The following is a 10,402-nucleotide window of genomic DNA, read 5'->3' as shown; positions in this document are numbered from 1 at the left end:
GGAGGGCAGGAGCAGTGCTGTCCCCGTCCCTTGCCAGGAGAGGCGCGGCAGGAGTTTGCATCGCGCAGGCAAGTGGCAGTCGGCTCTTGAAGGCGGCTACACGTGGGCACAGCGGTGGGGACCCGGATGGTGACTGCGGTGGGATGGGCTGGGATGGGCCCCGGGATGCCGAGGCCTGCGTTCCTATTGCCCTGACAACACCGCCCTGCGTTGGGAACAGAGTGGAAAGGGCCGGTGCTCCCACTCAACTGGCCACCCCCTCCCCCCAGCCAGGGCCACCGGCCTCTGCCACACTGACCATGGAGAAGCCGAAGAAGGCAGCGAGGCTGGCGCTGAAGCGGACCTGGTGGGAGATGGCTGAGGATGGGGAGCTGGGCTGGCTGCTGGCCCCCTCGGCCAAGAAGATGCGGCTGCAGAAGAACGAGGTCGAGCCCACCAGCCACGGCTTCTCCTGCGAGCTGGAGCAGCTGCAGGGGAAGTACGTGCTGCTCAACCCCTGGGCCGAGGCTGCCAAGGAGAAGCCACCCGGCAAGCAGGGTAGGTAGAGCGGGCGAGGGGGGCCCTCCCCACGCTCCGCACTGCCACGACTCACCGCCCCTCTCCCTGCAGGCAGCCGCCATGCCGCAGGGGAACGGGGGGACGGGGTCCCCATGCCCCAGAAGGTGCTCTTCCCCGTGGAGCGCCTCTCCATGAAGTGGGAGCGGATCTACCAGGTCGGCGCCGGGCTGGAGAACCTGGGGAACACCTGCTTCCTCAACTCCACGGTGCAGTGCCTGACCCACACGCCGCCGCTCGCCAACTACCTGCTCTCCAAGGAGCACAGCCGCAGCTGTGAGTAGGGAGGCCCGGCTCGGCAGGCAGCAGGGCTGGGGCAGGGGTGCCAGTGGGAGGAGGAGCGCCTGCCTGTCCTGTTGCCAGTGCTGCGCTCAGCACCCCTGCATCTGGCTCCGGCAGTGGGGCGCCATGTCCTGTCGTTAACGCCCTGTCTTCTCCTCTCCTGCTCCAGGTGACCAAGGAGGCTTTTGCATGATGTGCCTCATGGAGAAGCACACAATTGAGGCTTTTGCCAACAGCGGCAAGACAATAAAGCCGATATCCTTCATCCGAGACCTCAAGAGTAAGGACGGCTGCCTTCCCCTCCCCCTGGTAGCCATGCAGGAGAGCAGTGGCTAATGCAGGAGCGTAGCCTTTGAGATGGGGGCAGGTCTTGGCAGACGGCTCTTCTGAGATGACTCCCTGAGCCTGCCAGGGGCTGGCGCCTTCAAGGGCCACTTGGGGCTTTCCGGCAAGAGTCTGATGTCTGGTTTGGTTTGAGGGGGCTCAACCCCCACAGTCCCTGCCCCAAGGAAGGGAGGGAAGGCCTGCATCATGCAGCACGTGCTGGGGCTGATTCTTCCCTCTCCTGCAGATATTGCCCAGCACATCCTCTTCAGGAGACAGGAGGATGCGCACGAGTTCCTGTGTCACACCGTCGATGCCATGCAGAAGGCCTGCTTGAAAGGCTGTACCACGTACGTGGGGCCTCTGATGGCCCATCGCTGCTCTTCCCCACTGTCCCTTCACTGGTCCCCTGCACCCACAGGAGGGGCCTGTGGGGTGAATGTGTCCCCCAGGTCAGACTCATAGAGGGAGCCGCTGGTTCCAGGGACCTTGAGTGGGTGGCCCAGCTCCCTGCCCCTCTGTGACACAGCTCTGGGCTGTTGTCTGCCTTCTCCCTTCTCCTGACTCCTCCACCATAGCAGAGCTGTGGTCCTGTCCCCAAATCCCGAGGCTGCTATGGGTTTGGATCCTGTCCCAATTGCTGAGGAATACAGGCGTGCCCGCTAGTTCAGCCCCAGCGCTGTGGCCAGGGCTGAGCCGCTTTCCTGTGGGCTCTCCGTCCCGGGAAGCCTGCGTTGCCTCCGTCTGCAGTGCCCAGCTCTGAGCTCCAGCCAGGAGTTTCTGCTCCTTCTCAAGGAAGGTGTGCATCGGAGCCTGGTGCCACCCCTCGAGCTGCGGCACTGGGAGAGCAGGCTGGCAGCAGCTGCGACTTCCCTCTGCCCTTGGAGCTCTGCAGCCCATCCGCTGGCCAGAGTGCACAGGGGAGCTGTCCCGAGGACACAGGGGTGGCCCGCGGGTGTGGCCATGGCGGAGGGGTGGTGTGAGATCTGGTGCTGTTATCTCCAGGTTGGATCGCGAGACCCAGGCCACGACGCTGGTTCACCAGGTCTTTGGCGGTTACCTGCGGTCCCGTGGTGAGTGCTGGCTGCCAGGTCCTGGGCCTGCGACTCTCAGGGCTGCTGTTGCCCCGAGAGCCTTGCGGTAAAAAATCTCTTGGGAAAGTGGCGAAGCATGCGTAACGTACCCAGAGCTGCAGCCGGTCAGTCTGGCAGTGCCTGCAGCTCGTGACCCCTGTTGTGGCGATGGAAAAAGCCGTTGGCCGTGGGTCTCCAGCTCATTGCCACTGATAGAGGAACCCCTGTTGCCAGCTCTCTAGCAACAACCGCTGTCCCAGCGGAATTGCCAGCCTTCCTCCTTGCCAGGCTGTGAATCCTGGTGCTCACCTCCCAGAGCCCAAATGCAGAGAGGGGGAATATTGCAGCTGCCTGCGCTGTGCTGGGGTGGTGGCGGGTGCAGGTGTTGTGCCAGGCTGTGCTCATTGCTCGCTCTTTTGCAGTGAAGTGCTTGGCGTGCAAGAGCGTCTCGGACACGTACGACCCTTACCTGGACCTGCCGCTGGAGATCGGGGTACTGGGGCAGGGTTGGGCATGGGAAGGAGCTCTGCTCTCGTGGGGGGACGTTCCTGCACCTGCACCATTACTGCTCTTAAGGCTCCTTAACCGGCCAGCGTCAAGGCACGGTGCAGGCGAGAGGGAAGCCGCTTCCGTTGTGGCGCTGCCTTCTCTCTCTGGCAGAGCAGTGCCCGTTGCCTGAGCGTGGGCCACGACTCCTGCGTTGAGGCTCTGTGGTGTGGGGGGCAGTGCCGCCGTCCCTTACAGCGTGCTGGCCGGTGCCTAGCTGGTGGCAGGCTCACAGGTGTGGTGTAGCCTGTGGCCCTGTGCTCATGCTCTGTGTTATCTCTCGGGGCCAGTGTCTCGGCGGGGAGCTGGGCTGTCGTGTGGACAGGCCACTCATGCCCTGACCTCTCCTCTGCCCTTGCAGGAAGCCGCAAACCTAGTGCAGGCGCTGGAGCTGTTTGTGAAGCCAGACCTGCTGGGCGGGGAGAACGCCTACATGTGTGCCCAGTGAGTGTGTGGGGCTGTGGGCGGGAAGGGGCCCGTGGGTGTGCTGGTGGGAAGCAGGCGGAAAGCCTGCTCCAGTAAGGGAGGGCTTCTCTACCTGCTCCGTGGCTAAACTGTGAGGCACGTGGCCACGGAAGCCTGCAATGAAGCCTGCCTCTCCTCAGCTCCCTCCTCTGCTCCTCTGGTGGGAAGGGCAGGGGCCAGCAGACACGGCCACAAGCAGGTGCCCTGGAGCGGTGCCCGCTGTCAGCAGGGTCCCTGCCGTGGGGTGTGCCGCTTGGCCAGGGCTGGCATTGTCCGGGTGGTGGATCAGCTTGAATAGCTCGAGCTCTTGCTGCGCAGATGCAAGAAGAAAGTGACGGCCAGCAAGGGCTTCACCATCCACCGAGCCTCCAACGTTCTCACCATCTCGCTGAAGCGCTTTGCCGACTTTGGTGGAGGCAAACTCACAAAGGTGAGTGCTCGGCAATCCAGAGCGGGGGCTGTCTCCTGGCCCGAGGCTCTGCTGCCCAAAGCAGGGTGGGAGGCGATCCAGTGCAAGCTCTGCCGCAGTCCTGCTGACCTTCCCCAGCTGTGCGGCACAGAGGGAGTTTGGCTCATCCTGGCATCTTCCTCACCGTGCACTCGGCCTGGCGAGAGCGGGTCCCCCTCCCTTGAAAGGTGGGATCTGCAGGACGGCTGAGCTGCCCTTGCTCTAGCAAGAAAGCCATCTGCTGTGCAGGCTCCTGAGACATCCTCTCTCTGCAGGACGTGGGGTACCCCGAGTTCTTCAACCTCCGCCCTTACATGTCTCAGAAGAATGGGGATCCTGTCCTGTACGGGCTCTACGCGGTGCTGGTGCACTCTGGGTACAGCTGCCACGCCGGGCACTACTACTGCTTCGTGAAGGTGAGCCCGGGGAGCTCTCTTGGCACCCCGTCTGGGCTGGGGGCTGGTGGGTGCTCACGGGTCCCTGTAATGTGCAGAAAGGAGGGTGCTGAGCAGAGGTGCGTGGTGTGGAGCACTGGATCAGGTGTGCTGCACAGGCTGTGCTCCGCTGCAGGAAGCGTGGAGGTCTGCTCTCCCAGAGTCCCCTTGCCTGCCCTGGGCCGCCTGTGGGTTTTGGGGAGAGGAGCTCTGCCGACGGGCACTGTTCCTGCTGCTCTTCATGCCAGGAGTGTCGCCGCTCACAGTCAGACCCCATTCTCTCTTCTCCTTCTGCAGGCCAGCAATGGGCAGTGGTATAAAATGAACGATGAGCGGGTCCACCCCAGCAGCACCGAAGAGGTCCTCAAAGAGCAGGCCTACGTGCTGTTCTACCTGAGGTGAGAGCGCCCTGTGTCTTGCGGCCCCTCTTCCCCCTGCTCTCAGCATTGGGCACGGGGCTGGTAACACGTGCCTGGGTGTGGGACGGAGCTTGGCCCAAGTAGCCCCAAAGCCTGTGTGCACGTGCTGGCTCGGAGCAGGGTGGCGGGGAGAGGTCCAGCTCCTTGTCAGGATTTTGCTGTAGATCAAGAGCGGTTCATCTCCTCGGAGCTTCTGGCTCCTGTTGCTTGTGTGCATCTCCGACGAGAGCGCTCTCGTCGCTCGAACCCTCGCAGTTAACACCTGCACTTCTCTGCCTTCACCAGAACCCCCAGCCCCAGGAAGAGCTCGCAGGGGCCCACGGCCAAAGCTGCCTCCAGCCTGCCTGGCTCCACTCAGGTCAAGACAACTGTGACCAGCAGGGCCCTGTCTTCACTGCTGACGGGCCAGGTGAGTCCTTAAGGCTGCTCTCAGCCAGCGCTCCTGGGAGCTGGGAGCTGCTGCCCCTCTGTCTGCTCTGCGAGGGCGGGTGGCTGCAGCTCCGCAGGGAGGCAGGCGCACTGCTCCGAACGGGCAGGTGCGAGGGAGGACGGTTGACAGGAGGGATCCTACTGAGCCAAGGGTCCCTGAGCGTGCCTGGCAAGGCATGGGGAGGGACGTATCCCTCTGTGTCCTTGGCTCCTTGAATGCTCTCCTCCCTGAACCTCTGTCCTTCTGTTTCTCTAGAGACCACACATGCTGCTGGGGAAGAAGCTGCCGGGGCCAAAGGAGGTCAGAGCCCCTGTGGCCCGCAGTACATCTGGGGCAGGGCTGGAGCCGCCCAACAGAACCGCTCCGCCAAAGGCACCTGCTTTTTCTCCGTCACCCAGGCTGCTCCTCAAAGCCACCCCCATGGCCACAGCTCTGCCCAATGGTGCAGCGCGGACGCCCAAGGAGTCGCTCTCCTTCCCGCAGCTGCCTCCCACGCCCAGAGCAGCTCAAGGCTTCTGCAACACCAGCAGGGCAGGCGCGGCCAAAGCGGAGCTGCCCCGGCAGAGCTCCTGCGAGCACAAGCAGCCACCTGTGTCACCCAAGGCGCTGCTGGAGCCCAGCCACAGCCAGGAGCCTGGGGGCAGTGGGGACAACACCGGGACCCTCAAGAGGGTCTCTTGCAGCAGCGGTGCTCCCAGGCCAGTGCCCGGCGCAGCGGGGAAGCTGGCCAAGGTGTCCCAGAAGGCCAGCAGCAGTCTTGGCATCTTCTGCACCTCTCGGGAAACAGGCTGCGGCACGGACCTCCCTGCTGGCCCCGGCGGCGAGCCGGCTGCTCCCAAAAACTTCGAGCCAGCAAAACGGAAATCCTGCCTGTTGGCCAGCGCCATGTCACCGCCACCGGCCAAGGTGCTGGTGCTCTCTGCGTTGTGGCTAAACCCCAGCCAACAGCCAAAGCCCACGCAGCCACTTGCTCACTCCTCTCCCCTCCCACTGGGATGGGGAGGAGAATCGGAAAAAACACAAAACTTTTCGTTGACATAAGAACAGTTTAATAAAGAAGTAAAATAAAATAAAATCATGACAATAATAATAAAAAATATACTAACATGAACAGTAGTAACTGTATTTAAATGGAGCATAGCAAAGAGAGAGAGCAAGAAAACCCAAGAAAAGACAAGTGATGCATAGGGCAGTTGCCCACCACCTACTGACCGATTCCAGAGCAGTGATGCACCCCTCCTGGCCAAATCCCCCCAGTTTCTCTACTGACCATGATGTTCTACGACCCTTTCACCAGTTGGGGTCAGCTCTCCTGGCCATGCTCCCTCCCAGCTTCTTCTGCGCCTGCTGGCTGGCGGAGCAGGGGAAACAAAAACTCCTTGACCTAGGATAAGTGCTCCTTAGCTCTCCTGGTTTGAGCTAAACCAGAACTAATTCTCTTCAGTGATTTTACTGTTCAGTTTAGTCTCTTCTAACTGCACTTTCTGAAATCAATAGCATGTTTTTCCAGACAGTGCCTGCTTCCTAGCAGTGAAAACGCTTGTTGTTCACAGTCACTACCGAGGAATGGTATGCAGAAAGGCTCTTGCTTATACGTGCTCTGTCTGCATCAGACGTTGCCTCTCACTACCGCACGGGGACTGCAGGGCAGCACACAGGACAGGCAGCACAGCCACCTCCAAATCCCCGCTGCCTCCCTGTTGGGGGAGCATCAAAATCTGCAGCTGTCCCAAAGCCCTTGAACTCTCCTGGTTTTGCAGAGCACGGTCTGCCAAGGCCTCAGCACGGTGGGAGTCTGGCACTGAGGTTCTTGCTGGTGTGACTCTGCTGACGCCAGTGTCTGCCCCACGATACGCAGCTCCTCTCCAGCCATCTGCCTCAGCAGAGAGCAAATCCTGGGGGGAGCAGCTGGCAGCAGAGGTGCGGGCTCCCCCAGCTCCTGCCAGGGGTTGGGGACATGCTCCCACCCCCTTCCCAGCAAGTCCCTGTGGGCATGGCCCTGAGACTGAACCCATCCCTAAGCCGGACCTGACCAAACTCCAGATTCACTCTAGAGTGGTGGTACCTCAAAATTCTTGGATGGAGGACCTGCTACGTACATTTGTCCATGGGGATTCACTAAATCCAAGCCTACTGCTGAAGCCATTACTCATAGGGGTTGTTCCATGTCGTGGCCATTGCTTGTCTCGGGAACAGACAGGAAAGCTCTGGATGACAAAAGCTGTCAGGACACTCTCCAGAAACAGAAGACCAGTGCTAGAAGATCCCCATCCCCTAATTGCATAGAAATAATTCCAGCTTAATGAAATCATTGTTGAAAATAGAACACACAGAACAGCATCCACCAGCAAAACTCTTTCAGTGGTGGTTTTAGCTGCTGCAGAGCTGATGACCTTACCTTCACTGTCTCAGGACCAAAAAAACCCACAAGTGACAAACAGGAACTCCTCTCTACCTAGCCTTATAGGTAGAATTGCTCAGCCTACAGCTCTGGAGGCACAGACCAGCCTAGACTTAGATCCTGAGTCTACCTACTCAATGACCTGTCCAGAAAGTCCAATTATAATTACCTTTGAAAGAGGAGGGAACTGGGTGGGGAAGAAAGGAAGGAAAAAAAATTGCTGGGAAGACAATGGAAGTATAGGCACACAATTAAAAGAGGAAGGAGCCGAGGTATCCTGAAGGCCAGCTCAGCCCAGCTCCCTTTTGCTGGTGAAAAGCTGTGCAGCTTGGAGGAAAAAAGCATACTTTGGTGCTGGGATGCACACAAATGCCTGAGTTCTGTCCTGAAACAGCAGAAAAACCTGGACACGGCTGCTTTTCACTTTCTTCCTATCTGCATGCATCTTTGACTTCTATGTTTCCCTGAAGTCCTCCCAGACTACCAGGGATGTGGCCTCTGTCCAGTTCATGTGCCATGAGGAGAAACAGGGTTTGACCATGAAGGGGGCAGCAAGTATCTGTGTCTGCAGAGGGAAAGGGGCAGCCACACCTCAGCTTCAGAGATGCCCAAAGCTGCCCAGAGCCCCAGAAGCCCCTGGCACTCCGGCCTTTCCTTGGCCCTGAAAGCCTGCAGGGCCTGCCAGCGCCGAAGATCCCCGGGGACAGGAGCCAAGGACAGTGGCCAGCCCCGTGGAGAGAGTAAGGGGGGCTCCGTCCTTCCTTTGGCCACAGGAAGATGTCCTTGGCCACGCTGGGACAGGCCACGTCTCCTCCCCATCACCCAGGGGAAGGTGAGGCCTGAGGAAGACCCCGGGCGCTGGGCTCAGCACGGGCGGTGTGACGAGGCAAGGCCTGGCCGATGCCAGTGGCTCCGTCACGCAGCTCCTGCTGCCCGGGGCTGTGGCCGGAGCACAGACAGAGCCGCCTTTTGGGACTTGACCATGCAGAGCAAGCCCAGGGCAGCTCCCCTCCTGTCCCCCTCCCTCCCTGAGCAGGCCCAGGCCCCCAAGCGGACCGAGGGCGGGCAGAGCTGTGCCCACCCCTGCGCTGCTGCAGGCCCCGCTCCAGGGAAATGGCCCTTCCTGAAGGCCGCCTCCGCAGGCCCCACGTCCTGGCTGGCTGAGGAGCTGCTGAGGTGAGGAGAGGCCTGGGGGCCAGAGGGGGCAGAGGCCGAGGGGCCTGAAGAGAAATGGAGGAGAGACAGGCTGGGGGCAGCTGGGGACAGGGACAGGGTCAGGGACAGGAACAGGGACAGGAATAGGAACAGGGACAGGACCAGGACTAGGGGTGCTGCAGGAGCAGGTAACTCCCAGCGTGGCTGGGCCTTGGGGGAGGGACCTGGAGACCGCAGGGCCCACAGGCCCTGTCATGGCCCAGTTCTCCAGCCCTGGGCCTGAGTGCTCAGCCCCAGGGACAGCCCCACAAGCAGGGTCAGAGCAGCTCCTGCTGCTGCCCCCAGGGTCGCCAGCCCCCCGCCAGCCCTGAGCCAGCCTGCAGGTGTGTGAGCCGGGGTGAGGTGGAGGAGCCTGGAAAACAATTCATGGACGAGGCGAGGGAAGAAGGTGCAGCCTGTGTGGCACCTGGGGTTCACTGACCCCCTCAGTTTCACGTCTGGATCAGCGCTGGCCTTGGGCATGGACTAACCTCAGTTGAAGGCAGGAATTCTCTTTACTAATCCTGGGTGCTCGAGGGCTCTTCCTGCCCTCTCCTGCCCGGTGTGACCCGAGCACATGACTGCCCTGCCTGCTCCTGCCCTGCTGCTTTGGGACCTCATGGTGAAAAGGAGAGAAGGACTCGTGTCGTTAGGGGGTCTCTTGGGGTGCCCTGGGTTTGCTTTGCTGCTCACTTCTGTACCGTTTCCTGGGCTATTCACCGTGTGGGTGCCTAGAGAGGCAAATGAGGCCCTGAACGAAGTTTCCTACAGTAAAACACGCTTCCTTTTTCTCACTGGTAACAGCCTGAAAGATCGATGCTGAAGCAGCACGTGCCTCTTGTGACAACACGTGACAAGAGATGGTTGTGTTCAGTTAATCCTTAGTAGCTTTGGGCATAGGAAAACAGTAGAGCAATGTTACTGTGTGGGCACCACGGATGTGGTTGTCTGGATTTCTGCGTATTTGTGACTGATCTTTCTTGTTTCTTTTAGACAAGAAAATCTTGATATGTACTGCCAAGGACAGAACAAAATGCGCAGAATTGATAAAGCAAGAGGTGCCAATCAAGGAGGGTGTGCAGGTTAGCACTAGTTTTAAATTGTCTCGACTGTGTTCCAGCTAAAAGCCTTGCCTTAAACGATTGAAACGAGCTGAACCGTTGGATATTTTTCAGTAGTGCACAATTCTATATTGCTTCGGACTTTACCAGCCATACTCATGGACTGTGGGCCTGTATGGCAGTGAGCCCAGAAGAGGAATTGAGGAAAAAAATGTGTGATTTTCCAAAATTCTTATGGGATAGAAGGCCACAGCTGGCTGCACACAGGTAGGAATACACAAAAATGGGCAGCGTCACTCAGAATGAGGAAAAGCGGTGTGGGCACAGCCGTAGTGTGACAGTTGTCACGACCCTGAGCAGCACAGCATGGATTTTTCAGGCAGCAAGGCTGGATGCCACTGTGGGTGAACAGCTCTTCCCGAGCACGGAAATGGGCTCTGCGACTTGGTCTCCACCTGGGACTCCCTGAGCCTGACCCAGAAGAAGAGCCTAAACCAGAGGTACAAGATGGGCTGTGAGTGCAAGGTGAGCAGCCGGGCTGCCCCTGCCATGGTAACCCATGTTAGCACACAATGAAGGTCACGGACCCCAAGCGGCCACGCCCTGACAGGCCCTGCCCCCTTGCCACTGCAGCCAAGACGCAAGCGCGGCTTTGCCCTCAGTCCACATCGGGACGTGGAGTGTGGCAGACGTGGAGGGAAGGAGTGAAGTCAGGGGGTTGTGGGGAGGGAGTCGAGTCGAGTGAGCGCGACCGCAGCGGAGGGCAGGAG

The 10,402-nt window shown here is 60.0% G+C and overlaps 1 protein-coding gene across 1 annotated transcript; it reads left to right on the top strand.

Moving 5' to 3' along the window:
- Positions 1-299: 299 nt before the first annotated feature.
- Positions 300-10,340, top strand: LOC147413854 (ubiquitin carboxyl-terminal hydrolase 36-like). The gene is made up of 18 exons (XM_086477022.1): positions 300-528; positions 610-831; positions 1,007-1,117; positions 1,409-1,511; positions 2,167-2,234; positions 2,657-2,727; positions 3,142-3,224; positions 3,564-3,675; positions 3,969-4,109; positions 4,425-4,525; positions 4,832-4,955; positions 5,232-5,899; positions 6,737-6,896; positions 8,046-8,117; positions 8,414-8,553; positions 9,565-9,653; positions 10,045-10,157; positions 10,266-10,340. The coding sequence occupies exons 1-18, from the start codon at positions 300-302 to the stop codon at positions 10,338-10,340; spliced, it is 2,682 nt and encodes an 893-aa protein (XP_086333148.1).
- The last annotated feature ends 62 nt before the right edge of the window (positions 10,341-10,402 follow it).

Source organism: Leptosomus discolor, chromosome 23 (genome assembly GCF_034619465.1).
Source record: "Leptosomus discolor isolate bLepDis1 chromosome 23, bLepDis1.hap2, whole genome shotgun sequence".
In the NCBI taxonomy this organism is placed as follows: domain Eukaryota; kingdom Metazoa; phylum Chordata; class Aves; order Leptosomiformes; family Leptosomidae; genus Leptosomus; species Leptosomus discolor.
This window is presented reverse-complemented; position numbering and strand designations above follow the sequence as displayed.